Source organism: Malaclemys terrapin, chromosome 3, assembly GCF_027887155.1.
Source record: "Malaclemys terrapin pileata isolate rMalTer1 chromosome 3, rMalTer1.hap1, whole genome shotgun sequence".
NCBI classification, from domain to species: Eukaryota; Metazoa; Chordata; order Testudines; family Emydidae; genus Malaclemys; species Malaclemys terrapin.
Genome location: NC_071507.1, coordinates 143,717,438 through 143,731,229, shown reverse-complemented (window position 1 = coordinate 143,731,229; position 13,792 = coordinate 143,717,438). Strand labels below are relative to the sequence as shown.

General features: G+C 39.9%; 1 protein-coding gene across 2 annotated transcripts in view; it reads left to right on the top strand.

The window, feature by feature from the left end:
- The window catches only part of MRAP2 (melanocortin 2 receptor accessory protein 2), an 88,711-nt gene that overhangs the window by 59,508 nt on the left and 15,411 nt on the right, over positions 1–13,792 (top strand). For both annotated transcript variants that reach the window (XM_054024273.1, XM_054024274.1), the window contains exon 2: positions 7,655–7,788. In XM_054024273.1, the coding sequence (XP_053880248.1) occupies positions 7,655–7,788 (134 nt within the window). The remainder of the gene's footprint in view (positions 1–7,654; positions 7,789–13,792) is intronic.

Genomic DNA, 13,792 nt, shown 5'->3' with positions numbered 1-13,792 from the left:
GCCATCACCCATTCTCCTGTCTGTGTTAGTCGTCTCCTCTGTCCACATGCTGCAACATGACCCTCTTAGGGCTTGTCTATGTGGGGAAATTGACTGGTATAGATATAGTGGATTAATTACACTGGTCTGCTATAACTATGCTGGTCAATTTCCCTGTGTAGACCAGGCCTTAGCCTCCTTTCTGCACTTTTTGCATTCCCTTATCCCTTCAGTTTCCTTTCCAGTTCGCTAATCAGAGAGCCTAGCGTGGCAGTTATCTTTACTAGAGGCAGCATCACATGAAAAGCTACTGAAGAAATGTCAGCCATCTTGATTGAAGGCAATCTGGCTTAATTCCTGATTAAAGTAATGGGCTTTTGAGGCCATTTTGAGTAAGGGCAGATATTCATGAAGAAGCTGAAGACATCAGGAGATCACTAATGTCCCAAAAAAGACCACCAAAAATTGTGAGGCTTGTGATAACATCAAGAAGGTTGACCACTCTGCCCTTTATCAAGTATTGTTCCAGGTTTTGCAATGGAAGATATTTTGTAGATAAAGTATGGCAGATGATATACAGTTTGGCCTGCTATTTAAATGCAGTTGATTTCTGTCTTGCAAGGGTGGTGGTATTAGCAAATATATTTTTTTTCTTTTTCTTCCCAGCCTATGATAGAGACCAAGGAAATAAGAGGTAAGCGTAGTATGTTTGGACCCAATCCTACAGTCTAACTCATATGAGTAAGGGCTGTAGGATGAAGCCCTTTATTAGCTACCTTTGCATACTAGTATGTTGTACAGAGAAATAGTAGAGATTAAGAATAAGAAATTGACTCTCACTGGCACTCTTTTTCATACATCACTGTCAGGTTTCACCAAGAGCTCAGCCTCAACTGAATTTTTCATTAGTGACTGTATAATAAATTGTCTTATCTTCTCCAACAGAGCTGGAAGGAAAAATTTCCCTTGAAGATGGGGGTGGAGGTGAGGAGGGGAGGAAAGAACTTGTTAAATTGCTTGGCAGCTTTATTCTGGAAACATTCCAAATTGAATTGGTTTTAAAAAAATTCAATTCTATTGCAATGGCAGCCTGAAATCCTCACAGATTGGATATATTTTTTAAAAAAATTCTCCATCATATGGTACGTAATAATGCTAAACTTCTAAATGTTTGTAGTTATTACAGTTCATAACACTTTCCAAGAAAAGCTAAATGTAGCTTTATGGTTGTCTTTAATTTTTTATTGAATTTTGAGTGTGTGTTATACGTAGCTAACTTCCTATACTGAAATATTCAGGCATTCAGATACTATGGGGCCAGATTGTGACTTCACAGTTTATCTGCAAAGGGGATCCTAGAATGTGTTTGCCCATGTGTGATCTATGACTGATGCAGATATGAGTGAATGGCCCAAGTGTGACTGTTTTTCAGCCCCATCAGCTTATTCTCTCCTGGCTTCAAGGGACACCAGGAACCATACTTATTTATGGACACTGTTATAATGAGGACTCAGCAGGAAGCACTAGGGGAGAACTAGACCAGTGCTAATCTGTATGTTCAGATCTGGATTTTAAACCAGATGGACAGTGAGTATGACATTATTTAGAGATTAGACTCTTCACTTGAAATTGGAATAAATATTTACATAGTGCAAGAAACAAAGGATTTAATTTAGAGAGAGAAAGTGGCTGTCAAATACCTCAGTTAAGTTACCTTCATTCCTGCAGGGTCTGATTCAAGTTGCTTATGTGAAAAAAAACCCAAGAACTTGGCTTTCTATACTTCTATGGGTTTTATTAAAAGAACAAGCAGATATGAAAATTTAATTTTAATATCACTAAGATGAAAACTACTAGAAATCTCACTAAACTAATTAGGAATTAAAACAATAAAATTATCAAATCAAGGTCAAATTGAAGTCCAGTCAATGAGTAGCAATGATATGTGGCTTAAGTCATCATTTGGTCAAATTAATATAATGGATAATCAAATGAGCTTGATACAACAAAGAATCACTTTCTATTGATCCTGCAACAGGAGACTGAAGGAGGTCTTGCTTAGTCTAACCACCTCTCTTCCCCCATCTCCAAACTAAAAGATATTGCCCATGGCAGTGAAATCAACTTAGCTGGTGAAGGACATAACTATCTGCTCTGGTTTTAGACTCCAACCAAGAGAGAGAACCTGAAGTGATAGAATCACGTAGCTAGTCTGAAGGAAGTAGATACCAAAGTGGTTTCTTAAATTACAACTTCAGCGCTCTTGCATGGTTTCTTCTTAAATCTCACTGTTGTTATGGTGACTAATAGTGTCCTCTTCTTACTCCCCCACCTACAAAGATGAGAGTTTACCAACTGATTTCAGAACATAGGTAGTTACTAAAGGATGCTTAAAGCTTCAGATAACACTCTTCCTTACTGAGGAAGCTCTTGGAATGGTTCAAAAGAAGAATTAGGATTTAGGGTTAGGGAAGCATTCCTGGAGCCATTCCCAAGGTACACTCAATCCATACATTGACACCCTAATACACCAACAGAAACATTTTCCCATGAACTAAAGGTAGAAAACAGGAAAAATGAGATTGTAACAGGGTGGTCTGCCCCTTTAAGTCCCAGGGTGGGGGGCTAGGAAACAACCAGCTCTGTTCCAAGGAAGAGCCCAGCAGGCAGGTGCTGGGCATCATCAGACCCAGGTGGGCAATGTCAGGTGACTGGGTCTGATAACTACATTAGATGATACAGAAGTGGGCCCCAGCTCCATTAAGTAGAGCCTAGGACCATTCTAATGCCATGAGAATACTTGCTTATGACTAAAAGCCCAAGTTGCAGACCATGCAGTGGAGGACAGCATGGGCCAGGAGACCCTGGAGAAGTCCCTGTGCTGAGGGAAGACTCTAACCACTAGACTACTAGTGGCCAGGGGACCCACAACCTATACTGGGGAGTGGGGCAGTTACATTATGTTGTTGTTAACATGTTCTTTTGATGTTTCAACAATAAACGGAGCCCTGAGGCAAGGGAGCTAAAGACTGACTTGGGAGTGGCTATTTATTCCCCCAGGCTGGTGAGTGAGCTTAGCATTTTACAGAGATACTTAAGATAAAGGTTTGAGTTTCTTCTGCTTTGTGCTTTTGTGACCTTTGACTTCATGGAGTGGGGTTCTGAGTGTTACTGGAACTAGGTGATGGAGAAGCTTGGTCATAGATCTTATCACCAGTGGGAGTCTCTTGGACAGGATCAGACTGGTCAGGCTGGTATTGCTGATGACCAGTCCTTTATCTCCTCTTCTCCTAGGTGACCTCCCAAAGGGAAATAGGAGTGTTCCTTTCAGATGTTGGTGGACTGGGGCAGCACACATGCTTCCACTTTTTTGGAAGACAGGATACTGGAGTAGATGGACCATTGGTCTGACCCATTATGGCCATTTTTATGCTGCAGTGTATTGTACTAGCTGGAGTTTCGTAAGTGCTGATGGCTTCCTGCCCAAGTATACTGCATTGCTGTAGTCCAGCCGAGATGTGACAAAGACATGAATAATTGAGGCCTTTGTCTGCCAGTATGGGATGGAATCTCCTAGCCAGCTGGAGATGGTAGAAAGCATTACTCATGGCTGTTGTGATGTGGGAGCTCAGCATCAGCAAGGAATCTGAGAGTACGCCTAGACTATGGACTGAACTGACCAGTTGTGGATGTGAACCGTCAACCAAAGGGGAGTCAACATGGCTGCAAAGTCCTCAGGATACTTTCCTCTGCCCACCAGCATCACCTGGTCTTGCTTGGGTTCAGCTTCAGCCAGCTGTTCTTCATCCATGAGCTGATCTCATCCAAGCACTGGGCCACCTTGGTGGTAGGGGTATGTGGTGAAGGATAGGTAGAGCTGTGTGTCATCTGCGTATTGCTGGCCTGTGAATCCATGTTGTTTGACCCATACACCTAGCGGTTGCATGTAGATGTTAAAAAGGACTGGCGAGAGAACTGATCCTTGTGGAACCCCACAAGTGAGGGGTCTAGTGGTGCTGTGTTTTTTCATCACTACTTTTTAGGTGTATCCCTCCAGGAAGGGCTCAAACCATTTTAGCATATTATCCTGGACCCCTGCCATCTCTCTCGGGTCAGACAGCAGTATTTCGTGGTCAACAGTGTTGAACACTGCAGAGAGATCCGGGAGGATGAGAATGGATGTCTGTTCTCTATCTTTTGATTGGAGGAGATCATCTATCAGTTCCATAAAGCTGTTTCAGGTCCGTGTCCTGGCCTACACCCACATTGTCCTGGGTCTAGAATGTTGGCTTCAGTTAGATGAGCTGATAGGCAGCCTTTGACTAGTTCCTCTATGAGCTTGCTCAGGAATGATAGGTTTGACACTAGGTGATAGTTGACTAGGAGTTTACTTGATCTTGAAAAAAATAAACCATGGTTAAGAATGACCTTGCCCCCACACTCGTGAAAGTCAATAAAAGAATATCATGTTTACCTAAACAATAACAACAAGATGGGTATTATCCAATGCCTTTTCTGGGCCAATAAAAATAGCTCTCCGAGTTAATTGAAGCAGATATGGTGTTATACAGATATTCACTTCAGTGTGAAACTGAGACAGTACCAAGTATCAGCTATTTTTCTACCCTTCAAACAAAGGGAAGCCTTATGCCTTCTGTTGTTTATACCAATTCATTTTGTTGCACTTATTTGTTTTATGAAAGAGATGAAAGCAAGCAAATGCTAACGAAGAAAAATAAATGACTCTGATGTTCAGTTGAGCTGTTCATGAAGGTTAATATTTGCATTTGGAGTGGAACTTGGATATCAATTACACAGAAATATGATCAAGAGGAATATTTTGTTGGCAAGCTGTTTGCATTCTTACTCGACCAAAAAACTATTACAGGGCTAGATATTTATTCTTTAAATATCCCCGTTTTTTGGGAGAATCCTTATGCTCCATGCTAAAATAGAAAAAGCTCCCAAGATTTATTTCTCTATCTGTACGTGCTGGGGTTTATAGGGAACTAAAGGAGAAAAAATACTGGAGAAGATGGAAAGGATTATAGTGTGTGAAAATGCATATAAATGAGCAGAGTGATAGAACATGGGTCACCTCCTGAGAGCAAAAGCCATCTTGCAGTTCTCTCTCATCCGATAGCCTTTTGTAGCACATCATACAAGCGGGGCTTGAGCCTGAGACTCCTTCCCTTCCGAAACTTCAATGAGAATGATGCAAAGCGAACATACCTCTGGTTGTGGCCCAAGAGAGGGAGGCAGAGCACAGCAGTCTACCTGACTGGCATGAAAGAATAGAATGTGTACTGTCTCCAGCATTTTTGAGGGGTAACTATTATTCTCCCCACTCACTGTCCTGCTGCTCTTTTGTGTTCAGCAAGTTGCATTTCCCTTCTATCTAAATCTGAAGAAAAAAGTACTGAGACTAAGGAACTGAGGTTCCCAATGATCCACTGGTACTTCCCATTACCCAGAATTAGAATAACGTGCATCATTATAAGGGAGTGTTTGTTGAATATGACCATTTTTAGCCAAGTGATACAGTACGCTCTGTGATGCAGACGTGTTTGTGAGGAATATCAGGAAGGGAAAGTTTGCCTCATTTTCAAAGCTTACATTGGCAAGATGAGTGTGGTGTTGTGTTTTTGAACAAACGTTTGTTGCCTTCTGTTATTCCTGTATAACCCTTAAAAATGCTTAGTCCTTTTTCTTAATACTTCAGAAATTGGCAGTTTTAGTAGAAGGCTTAGCTATTAGAATAGATGCAGGCAACTCTCTCTTTGTGTGTTGTTCTGCAGTATGTGCTCATTGTAGGAAATTACCTAAATCTGAAAGAACAATTAACATACTTGTAACAACGGACTGTCCTGATCCTGCAATGTGATGCATGCAGGCAAACCTCTACTCCCATGTGGAACCCTGTTGATTTCCATTGTAGGATTGAAGCCAAAGTAAGCACCAAGTCCTGCTACCCTTACTCATACGAGCAATATATTGAAGCCAAAGCAACTGCTCCATGTGAGTAAAGGATGGATCATGAATTTAGCTGTCTTTGATACATTATTGAATCTTTTGTGCAGTGTATGAATTATTTTCAGCTTATTTGCTTTTTAAATAGCACCAAAACAGTACAGCTAATTTCAATGACTGAACAAAGGAATTTTTTTTTATAGCAAAAGCATGACAATTTAAAACCTCCTTCCGTTTAAAAAATGGTTTTGATATCTTTTCATAATTATATCATTTATTTCAAAGGTGAGTCAGTTCCCTACTTGGATTCAGCTTTTAGCTCCTAAAACGAGTGGAATCTTATGTTGGTTAAAATCATACATGGCTTACTATTAGAGCTATATATCAAAATGAACACAGAGTGCCAACTTTCTTTGGAATAGCAACACTGAATTCATGTTCTGGAAGTCTACAGACTATATCATTTTTTTATCATGACAGGAGTTGGCTTTCAGATCTTTCTGTTAAAATACAAAATAATCTTTCTTGTACATTTCATTAAAATGTGCACCTCTGTGAGCTTTAAAGGGAATATCTCACTTTCATTTGTTTTATCCATTGCACGAGGCAAAAAATTACAAAATACACAAAGGGCCTAATTCAGCACTTAAAGCACATGCTGGACTTTGACTTCCATGGGACTATTCAGGTGTTTAAAGTAAGCGCTTTGCTGGATTGGGGCCATAATGTGAAAACTGAACCTGTTTAAAAAAGGACCTTTTCCTTCCCCATCTGAAGAAACTCCACAATATTTAGAACTGATCAGGAATTTTCCTTCAGAATGATTATTAGGCTTGATTTTATATTTTTTTGTTGTAGAGACATACCGAAAAGAAACCTGGTGCAATTGAGACCTGGTCTACACCAGGCTAAAATTTAGGTCGGCTTGCCTACATTGCTCAGAGATGTGAACAGTTCCTAAGCTCCAGTGTAGGAACTGCTAGATCGATGGAAGAACCTAGCTACTGCCTCTTGAGGGGGTAGGTTTACTATAGTGACAGAAACTCTCTCTGTCTACACCATAGGGGAATAGCTGGAGCTGAGCTGCTGTAATGATCATATGCATCTGATGAAGTGGGCTGTAGTCCACGAAAGCTTATGCTCTAATAAATTTGTTAGTCTCTAAGGTGCCACAAGTACTCCTGTTCTTTTTGCGGATACAGACTAACACGGCTGCTACTCTGAAACCTGTAATGATTGTAATGTAAACATACCCTAAGACTACACTACCTAAACCTCTGGACTCCCTCTGGCTGATGATCATTTGTATTTACTGTATTTGGCCTAGAGGAGGCACTGTCTATCTGACTGATGTGCTCTGATACTTTTATGTGTTAATAGGAACATTTGTGGAGATCCTCATATATTCCACCTTTCTATTAAAAGGAAGCTCTACGCAGGTTGGTGATTGGCCTGGACAAGGGATAGGGCAGGGAAGGAATGGGCTGGAATGTGATGGCTCTATCTGAAGGAGTGGTGGAATTAGCTTTGAAAGGAACAGGTGGGAGACAGCCCTTTATGCAAGAGTGGGGCATTACCTCTGAAAGGGACAGAGGAGGGGGAAAGCCAAAAGATGGTGCATGATTATAAAAACGTATAAAGACATTGTTAAAAATATTTCTATATACTGACATGCGTTGTGTTCACATTTTATATATCTGTACAGGTTAGCGATGTCTGCCCATAGGTTAATTTCCAACCAAACATCTCAGCAAGCTTTATCGAACTCTGATTACACTTGGGAGTATGAGTACTATGAGTATGGACCAGTTTCCTTTGAAGGACTGAAAGCTCATAAATGTAAGTCCTATCTGGCAGTTCTGTATTCTATGCTTTGAAGTTCCTGGTGTATTCTTAATGGATAGCTTTTCAAAAACCTTTTTCTGTGAATTGATTATCCCACACACAGCTCATTGAATTAATAGCATCATTGATTTCTCTTTGTTGAAGTATTTTTTTTTTCTTATTCATATCGGTACCTTGGGATAGCTGGGATACCAGTTCTTTGGTTCAAATAGAAATTTCCCCATACTTTATGATCCACTGCAACATCTAGTTGCTTTATGGAGAAGAAAAAAGTTCTCTCTGATAAGAAAAGAAACGTGGCTGCTTTGTTCTTGTTAAAATATATATGAAAAACGATTAAGGTTTAAAACACATTTTGAAAATTCTCTTTCAGGTGAGATCTTTTATCATTATATATTTGCTAATAGTAGTGACCATTATTTACATATACTTGTTTTAAGAAAAGATCAAACAAGTGTGTAAGGGTTTCAAGGGTTCAGGGAATAGAATACAGAGACCTGACTTACTGATAGTGATGGTTGTTGCCCTCTGAAAGCTATTTGGTGGCTTGTGTCAAAGGTATTGGTGGTGTCAGCTAGTTCCCATTGTCCATGTCAGCACCATAATCTGCATTGCTTGTTATAAATCAATTATATAAAACACATAGAGGCAACTTTTTAAATTTTAGAATCAATTTATAGTTTACAAACCATAGGTTTGTATTTAGTCATTAGTCAGAAAGGATCAAATTCACTATAAACTATTGTAATTATAATTAAGTAGTGGTGGATAGGGAGAATAGCCTGTTCCAGACAGCATGCTGAATTAATATGAAGTGTCATGTATTTCATATTTATGCAGTTGTCACCAGAATGAAATCAATGTCCTGTGTGTTCTACAGTCTTATTGTATAACCTATTTTGAAATATTATTTGATTAAATAGGAATATATCAAGGTAAGGAGCTGTATAGTAGGCTATTGCAGAGATCTGTATTAGGTTTGTTATTATTTAACATCTTTAATGATATGGAGTGGGCTAAACCACATGCTTATTCCCATATTATACTCATGTGAAAATTGCCAACCAGCAGTACAGACCAAAAAAATCATACAAAGGTGTAGCAGAGAGGTTAGAAATAAAATGAGTTTCAACTTGAACAAGGTAATACAACTGGGAAACATACAAAATCTAGTCAGTGGACTTGATTCTGATCTTCCTGGTGATTTTACAGTATCTGACTAATGCATGGGCTTACTGTAATTCCCAATGACTCTGACACTATTGCGTAGAGAAAAGTCCTAGAGGCTTAAAGTTCTTGCATGAAGAGAGAGTTGGTTTTAATGGCAACTCAACTGTATTCAATAGAATTCACCCTCTGCCCAGGAAATCAGCTGCAAGACAGGTAGAATTTTAAGGCTATAGGACTGTATTACAGAGCTAAAATATGCAGTTGGTTCTTGCTTATGAATGGGCACACCCATGTGCTGCAAAAGCAACATTAATGTGGGTGCATGGGGGGGGGGGTCAAGATAAGAGTAGGTGCTTTGGTATTAGTGTTGAGGGCCATATAAATACCTGGGTGGATGGATGCCAAAGTGTCAAACAAAACTTGTTTGCCAGGGAATATAAACAACTTTAAAGGGAGAGGGCTATACCTGAACTTGCATTTCAGCCTTAATTATAGCATGCTTCACTGTGCCTGCTGGCGTTGTCAGACCCTTATGACTCATTTGGTTTTTATTTTTTAAAGACTAGATATTTGACAAAAGTAGGTTCTTAAAGATATCTCACTTTAATCATGGTCTCCCTAATTTGTATTCCATTTAGCCAGAGACTGAACCTGGAGGTACTGATTTTGAAGATTTGCTATATTATCACATTTAGTCACATATTAGACAAAAGTAAAAGAGGAAAGATATAACTGATAGTTGCCTCTGGGTCTCATAAAGTCTAACACCACAGACCTTTGCTGAACTCTATTTAAACTAATTATCATGACTGGCATGGCAAACCAGCGGGTTTCACTGTCAGATATTTTATGGAGTTCTTGAGTAACTAATTCAGCTCAATTTAAATTAAATTTTAGTTGCCATAGGCACCTGTCTTTAGTGTGCATCAAAGCAACCCAGTGTTTTGATAATACCAAATGTATAAATAGGACCCAATCCTGTGGCCCTGATTTAGTTGGGATGGTAATGGGTGCAATTCCTTTGAAATACTGGTGAAAAGTGGGCACAACTCCATTGTCTTCAATGGAATTGCATCCACTTTTTCCAATGCTGAATTGTGTTCACTGACTCCTGAAGGAACTTTTGAGTGACTAAGGGCTGAAGTATCTTCCCTGACCCTTTGCAGCCCTTCACTTTAGTTGATTCTGGAAGCATGGCAGGACTGTGTGAACGCAACAGTTTGACAGAAGTGCAGGGTCCCCATTACACAAGAGGTAACTTGAGCTCCTTTTATCCCTTGCCCTGCATAGGGCGGCAGGAAAGAGAGAAATGGAAAGGCATGATGATGATGGTTCCATACTCAAGTGGTTAGTGAACCCTAACCTGAGGAAGTTTTTGGTTGTGTCTGTGTTTGATAATGGTAACTTGATTTATGCTGATAAAGACTTGCTCCTGCTGTTTCATTTGTGGTGAATCATGTAGTTTACAAGCAATTTATTAAGGTCATGTTTTGGTTTTATTTATTTTTCATCGGTTTCCTCCAGCTCTTACTTGAGGCGGGACCCAATTTATGAATCTGAACTTTTCATAGGTGCTTCCATTCTAACCTCCTTTTTCAAAGAAATAACTTTTACGTTTCAGCATGAAATCTTCCCAGTGTTGGTCTCTGCCCAAAGGTGGATTTATATGGAAAGTTCAAGCACCAACCCCCCCCGCACCTCTCCCACCCCCCCAAAACATAACACCCCAGCGTTTTTTGAGTAACCAAAGGTGGTGCTGCAGGATGTCCCTGTTATGGGAGTACTTTTCAGAGTTACCACTACCTTAAGAAGAATTAGAGAATGGACTGGATTAATGCTTTCTCTGGCACCTGTCCTCTTTCCTCATTAGTTTATTAATAGTGATAGCTGTTAGAGCTGGTTACAATAAGCTAGTTATCTCTTGGTGAAGGAGGAGACACATCATAGGGACAGTTATATATTGAATTCAGACTAATGTGCTCGATTCCAAACAGTGATCATAGTCAAATTAATCTAGAAAACTTGATGTTATTAGCAGATAGGCTATATTTGAATATCCTGGAGCATTACACTATGAAAAATGGATGCCAACTGTGGTATGTCTGCCAATTTGCTTACCTGTGGTCTAAAGCAATATGGAATTAAACATTAGTTCTTTGCATGGAATATATTAATGAGTCATGATCACCCTCATGCCAGGTAGCTGTTAATAACTGTGGATACTAATAACAGCGGATACTACTACTAATGTTCTTGCAAATGGTTTAATGGAAGCTGTTTAATGCTAGTGAGGAATATGTTCTCTTTCAAGGTAGTAGCAGTTAGGCAGAAATTGTGGGAGGTAACAATGGCGTGATTAAATCTTTGCCAGTTCCTTTTGTAGGGCGTGCTAAGTGTTTTTCTCTTGTAAACCACAGTGAGGGTGCTTTTAAGTGCCCAAACATACCCAATCCCATTATCTCCCTCCTTCCCCTCAAAAAATTCTTTTAATTTGATGACTGCTACATTTATCAGCCTTTTTAACTAAGATGTCTGCCTTGCAGTTCCCTTTTAATGCAAGATACCTTATTAATCCTTAATGCAGGCAGAACTTAACACTTGAGTCGGGGGTACAAAATGTGAAACTGTAAACAAAAGGAGTAAATATTTTAATTAAAGATGGGCCCCAATACAAAAACCTGTATATCGGCACACCTGCACGTTAGTAGGTGGTGAAGTGGGAATTTTAATTGACACCCAAATATCAGTAGCCCCATCTCTGTAATGAACTGGGTTGGAACCCTTCTGAGCATTATGGCTTTCAGAGCCAGCTTTGAACGTTGCAGCCTGTCTCTAATTTTAATTTTCTAGTTCCTAGCATATGTATCTGTCGGTTAGGGCTTTCTACTACAAATTACTAAAAGATGCTAAGTGACCAGGCTTTCTCACGCACCTTAAAATATGTGGCCAAGTTCAACTTTTGGTATATCAGTGCAACCCCAGTGAATCCACTGAGGTTACAGTGGTAAAACTGAGCGCAATATTTGGCCATTAGTCACTTAAATTGTGTATATGTGATTCATGGTGTCAAGATGTAGCAGTCAGTGGAGGAGCCCTGTGCTTTCTGGCAGATGCAGATGATAAAGAAGCAAATTTGGAACAACTGTTCATTCTCTCTGCATCTTGAGATTGATGGGTGAAATCTTCTCAATGGAATTCTACAGCATTTAAGGTGTTATGAGAGTGTAAAAGGATGTAAGGGAAGGCAGGCAAGGGTAGTGGCTATGATACACTTGAATTCTTCTTTTTGTGTGATTGAGGAGGATGTCCTCCTTTTTAAAATGGTTAGCTTGCATATGTGTGGTTTAGCTGGGGGAGTAGAAAAGGGGAGAATATCTAGTAAAACAGGAAAAATCTTATCCCAAAGTGATAATGCAATTGAAAGCCCCGCAGGCTTCATAGAGCAATTATTTATTATTGCATTACTTTTCACTACTCCCAGTTGGGTGAAGGGAACAATATATTTTTTTTTCAACTACTGATTACATTTGGAAAGTGTATGTAGAAATCCTCCAGGCAACTGGCGTCTGTATTTTAACCACTGTGCAGCTTTAGGTTTCCATAAATATTCATCACTTTCCAAACAGCAATTCAGTTTGAAATCGCTTTTATATAAAGTCATGCTTGTACTGTTAATGCTCTGTCTGTTTTCCTTCATTTTTTCCTCTGTATTTAAAATCCACGGAACTGGAGACTGGTTATATCGCCACTCATTAGAGGGACATTAACAGCTGCAAGATTCGAAGATTTTTTGTGTGTGTATGTGCACGTGCTGCAGCCTTTGAGCTAGGTCCAATATTCATTAAAGTCAGTGAAGAGATTCCCATTGACTTCAGTAGTCATTGGATCAGTCTCTTTGTGGCTGTAGGAATAAGGCTGTTGACAAAGTTGTGGTGTCTTCCTGGTACGTACAGTTTTGTTTTCTACTGAATTCTAGTGATTCTGGGCTGGCAGAATTGCCTGCGGTGCCCATTTCAGTTTGCACAAGTTATAACAGTCCAAAGTGTGCCTTGAGGATCTTGGAGGGAGAGAAATGTGATAGAACGCCTAATATGCCTCATACTTGATCCAAGCAGCGCTGAGGGGTTCCTCAGGATCTAGCCATGGCCACAAACTATCATTGAGGCCAAGAGCTTAGTAGTATTATTCCAAAAAGGCTTTAGATATTTATATGGATGACAACTTCTGTTACATTAGAAAGGATGAAAGATAAAATTTAGAAGGGATACAAACCTTTATGCTTCAGGTCATAAGCTATCCACTAATGGGACAGGTTATCGTTCACTGTCAGTTTCTTGCACCTTCCTTGGAAACATCTGGTTCTGGACACTTAGAGGGAATATTGAAATAGGTGGACTTCTGACTTCACCTGGTACAGCAACTCCTATATTCCTATGACATCTAAACAAAACTTGGAGGACACTGGCTCTGTTTCTTGGGGAGATCCAGAGTGATACTGACAGACGTAACACTTGTCTGCCTCGTCGTTGGCATTGAAAAACAGCTCAAAGCGGCAGATCCACCACAGTGATTAAGAAGGCCGCTTTAAAACAAGCTCTTTTAAGAAGAAGATGTGGCTGTGTGCTCTGAACCTTCTTGAGTGCATGCGGATCAATGTACCAACTAACAAAGCCCAGGAGAGGGTACTAGTGGGGGGTTTGTTACAGATCACCAAATCAAACCAGAGAAATTGAGTTACTCCGTAAGTACTTGTGTGGGAAGAAAAATTGTGGTGTTATGGGGGACTTCAGTTTGAGAGGCATCAGTGCTCAGATGTAGTCAGTAGTAA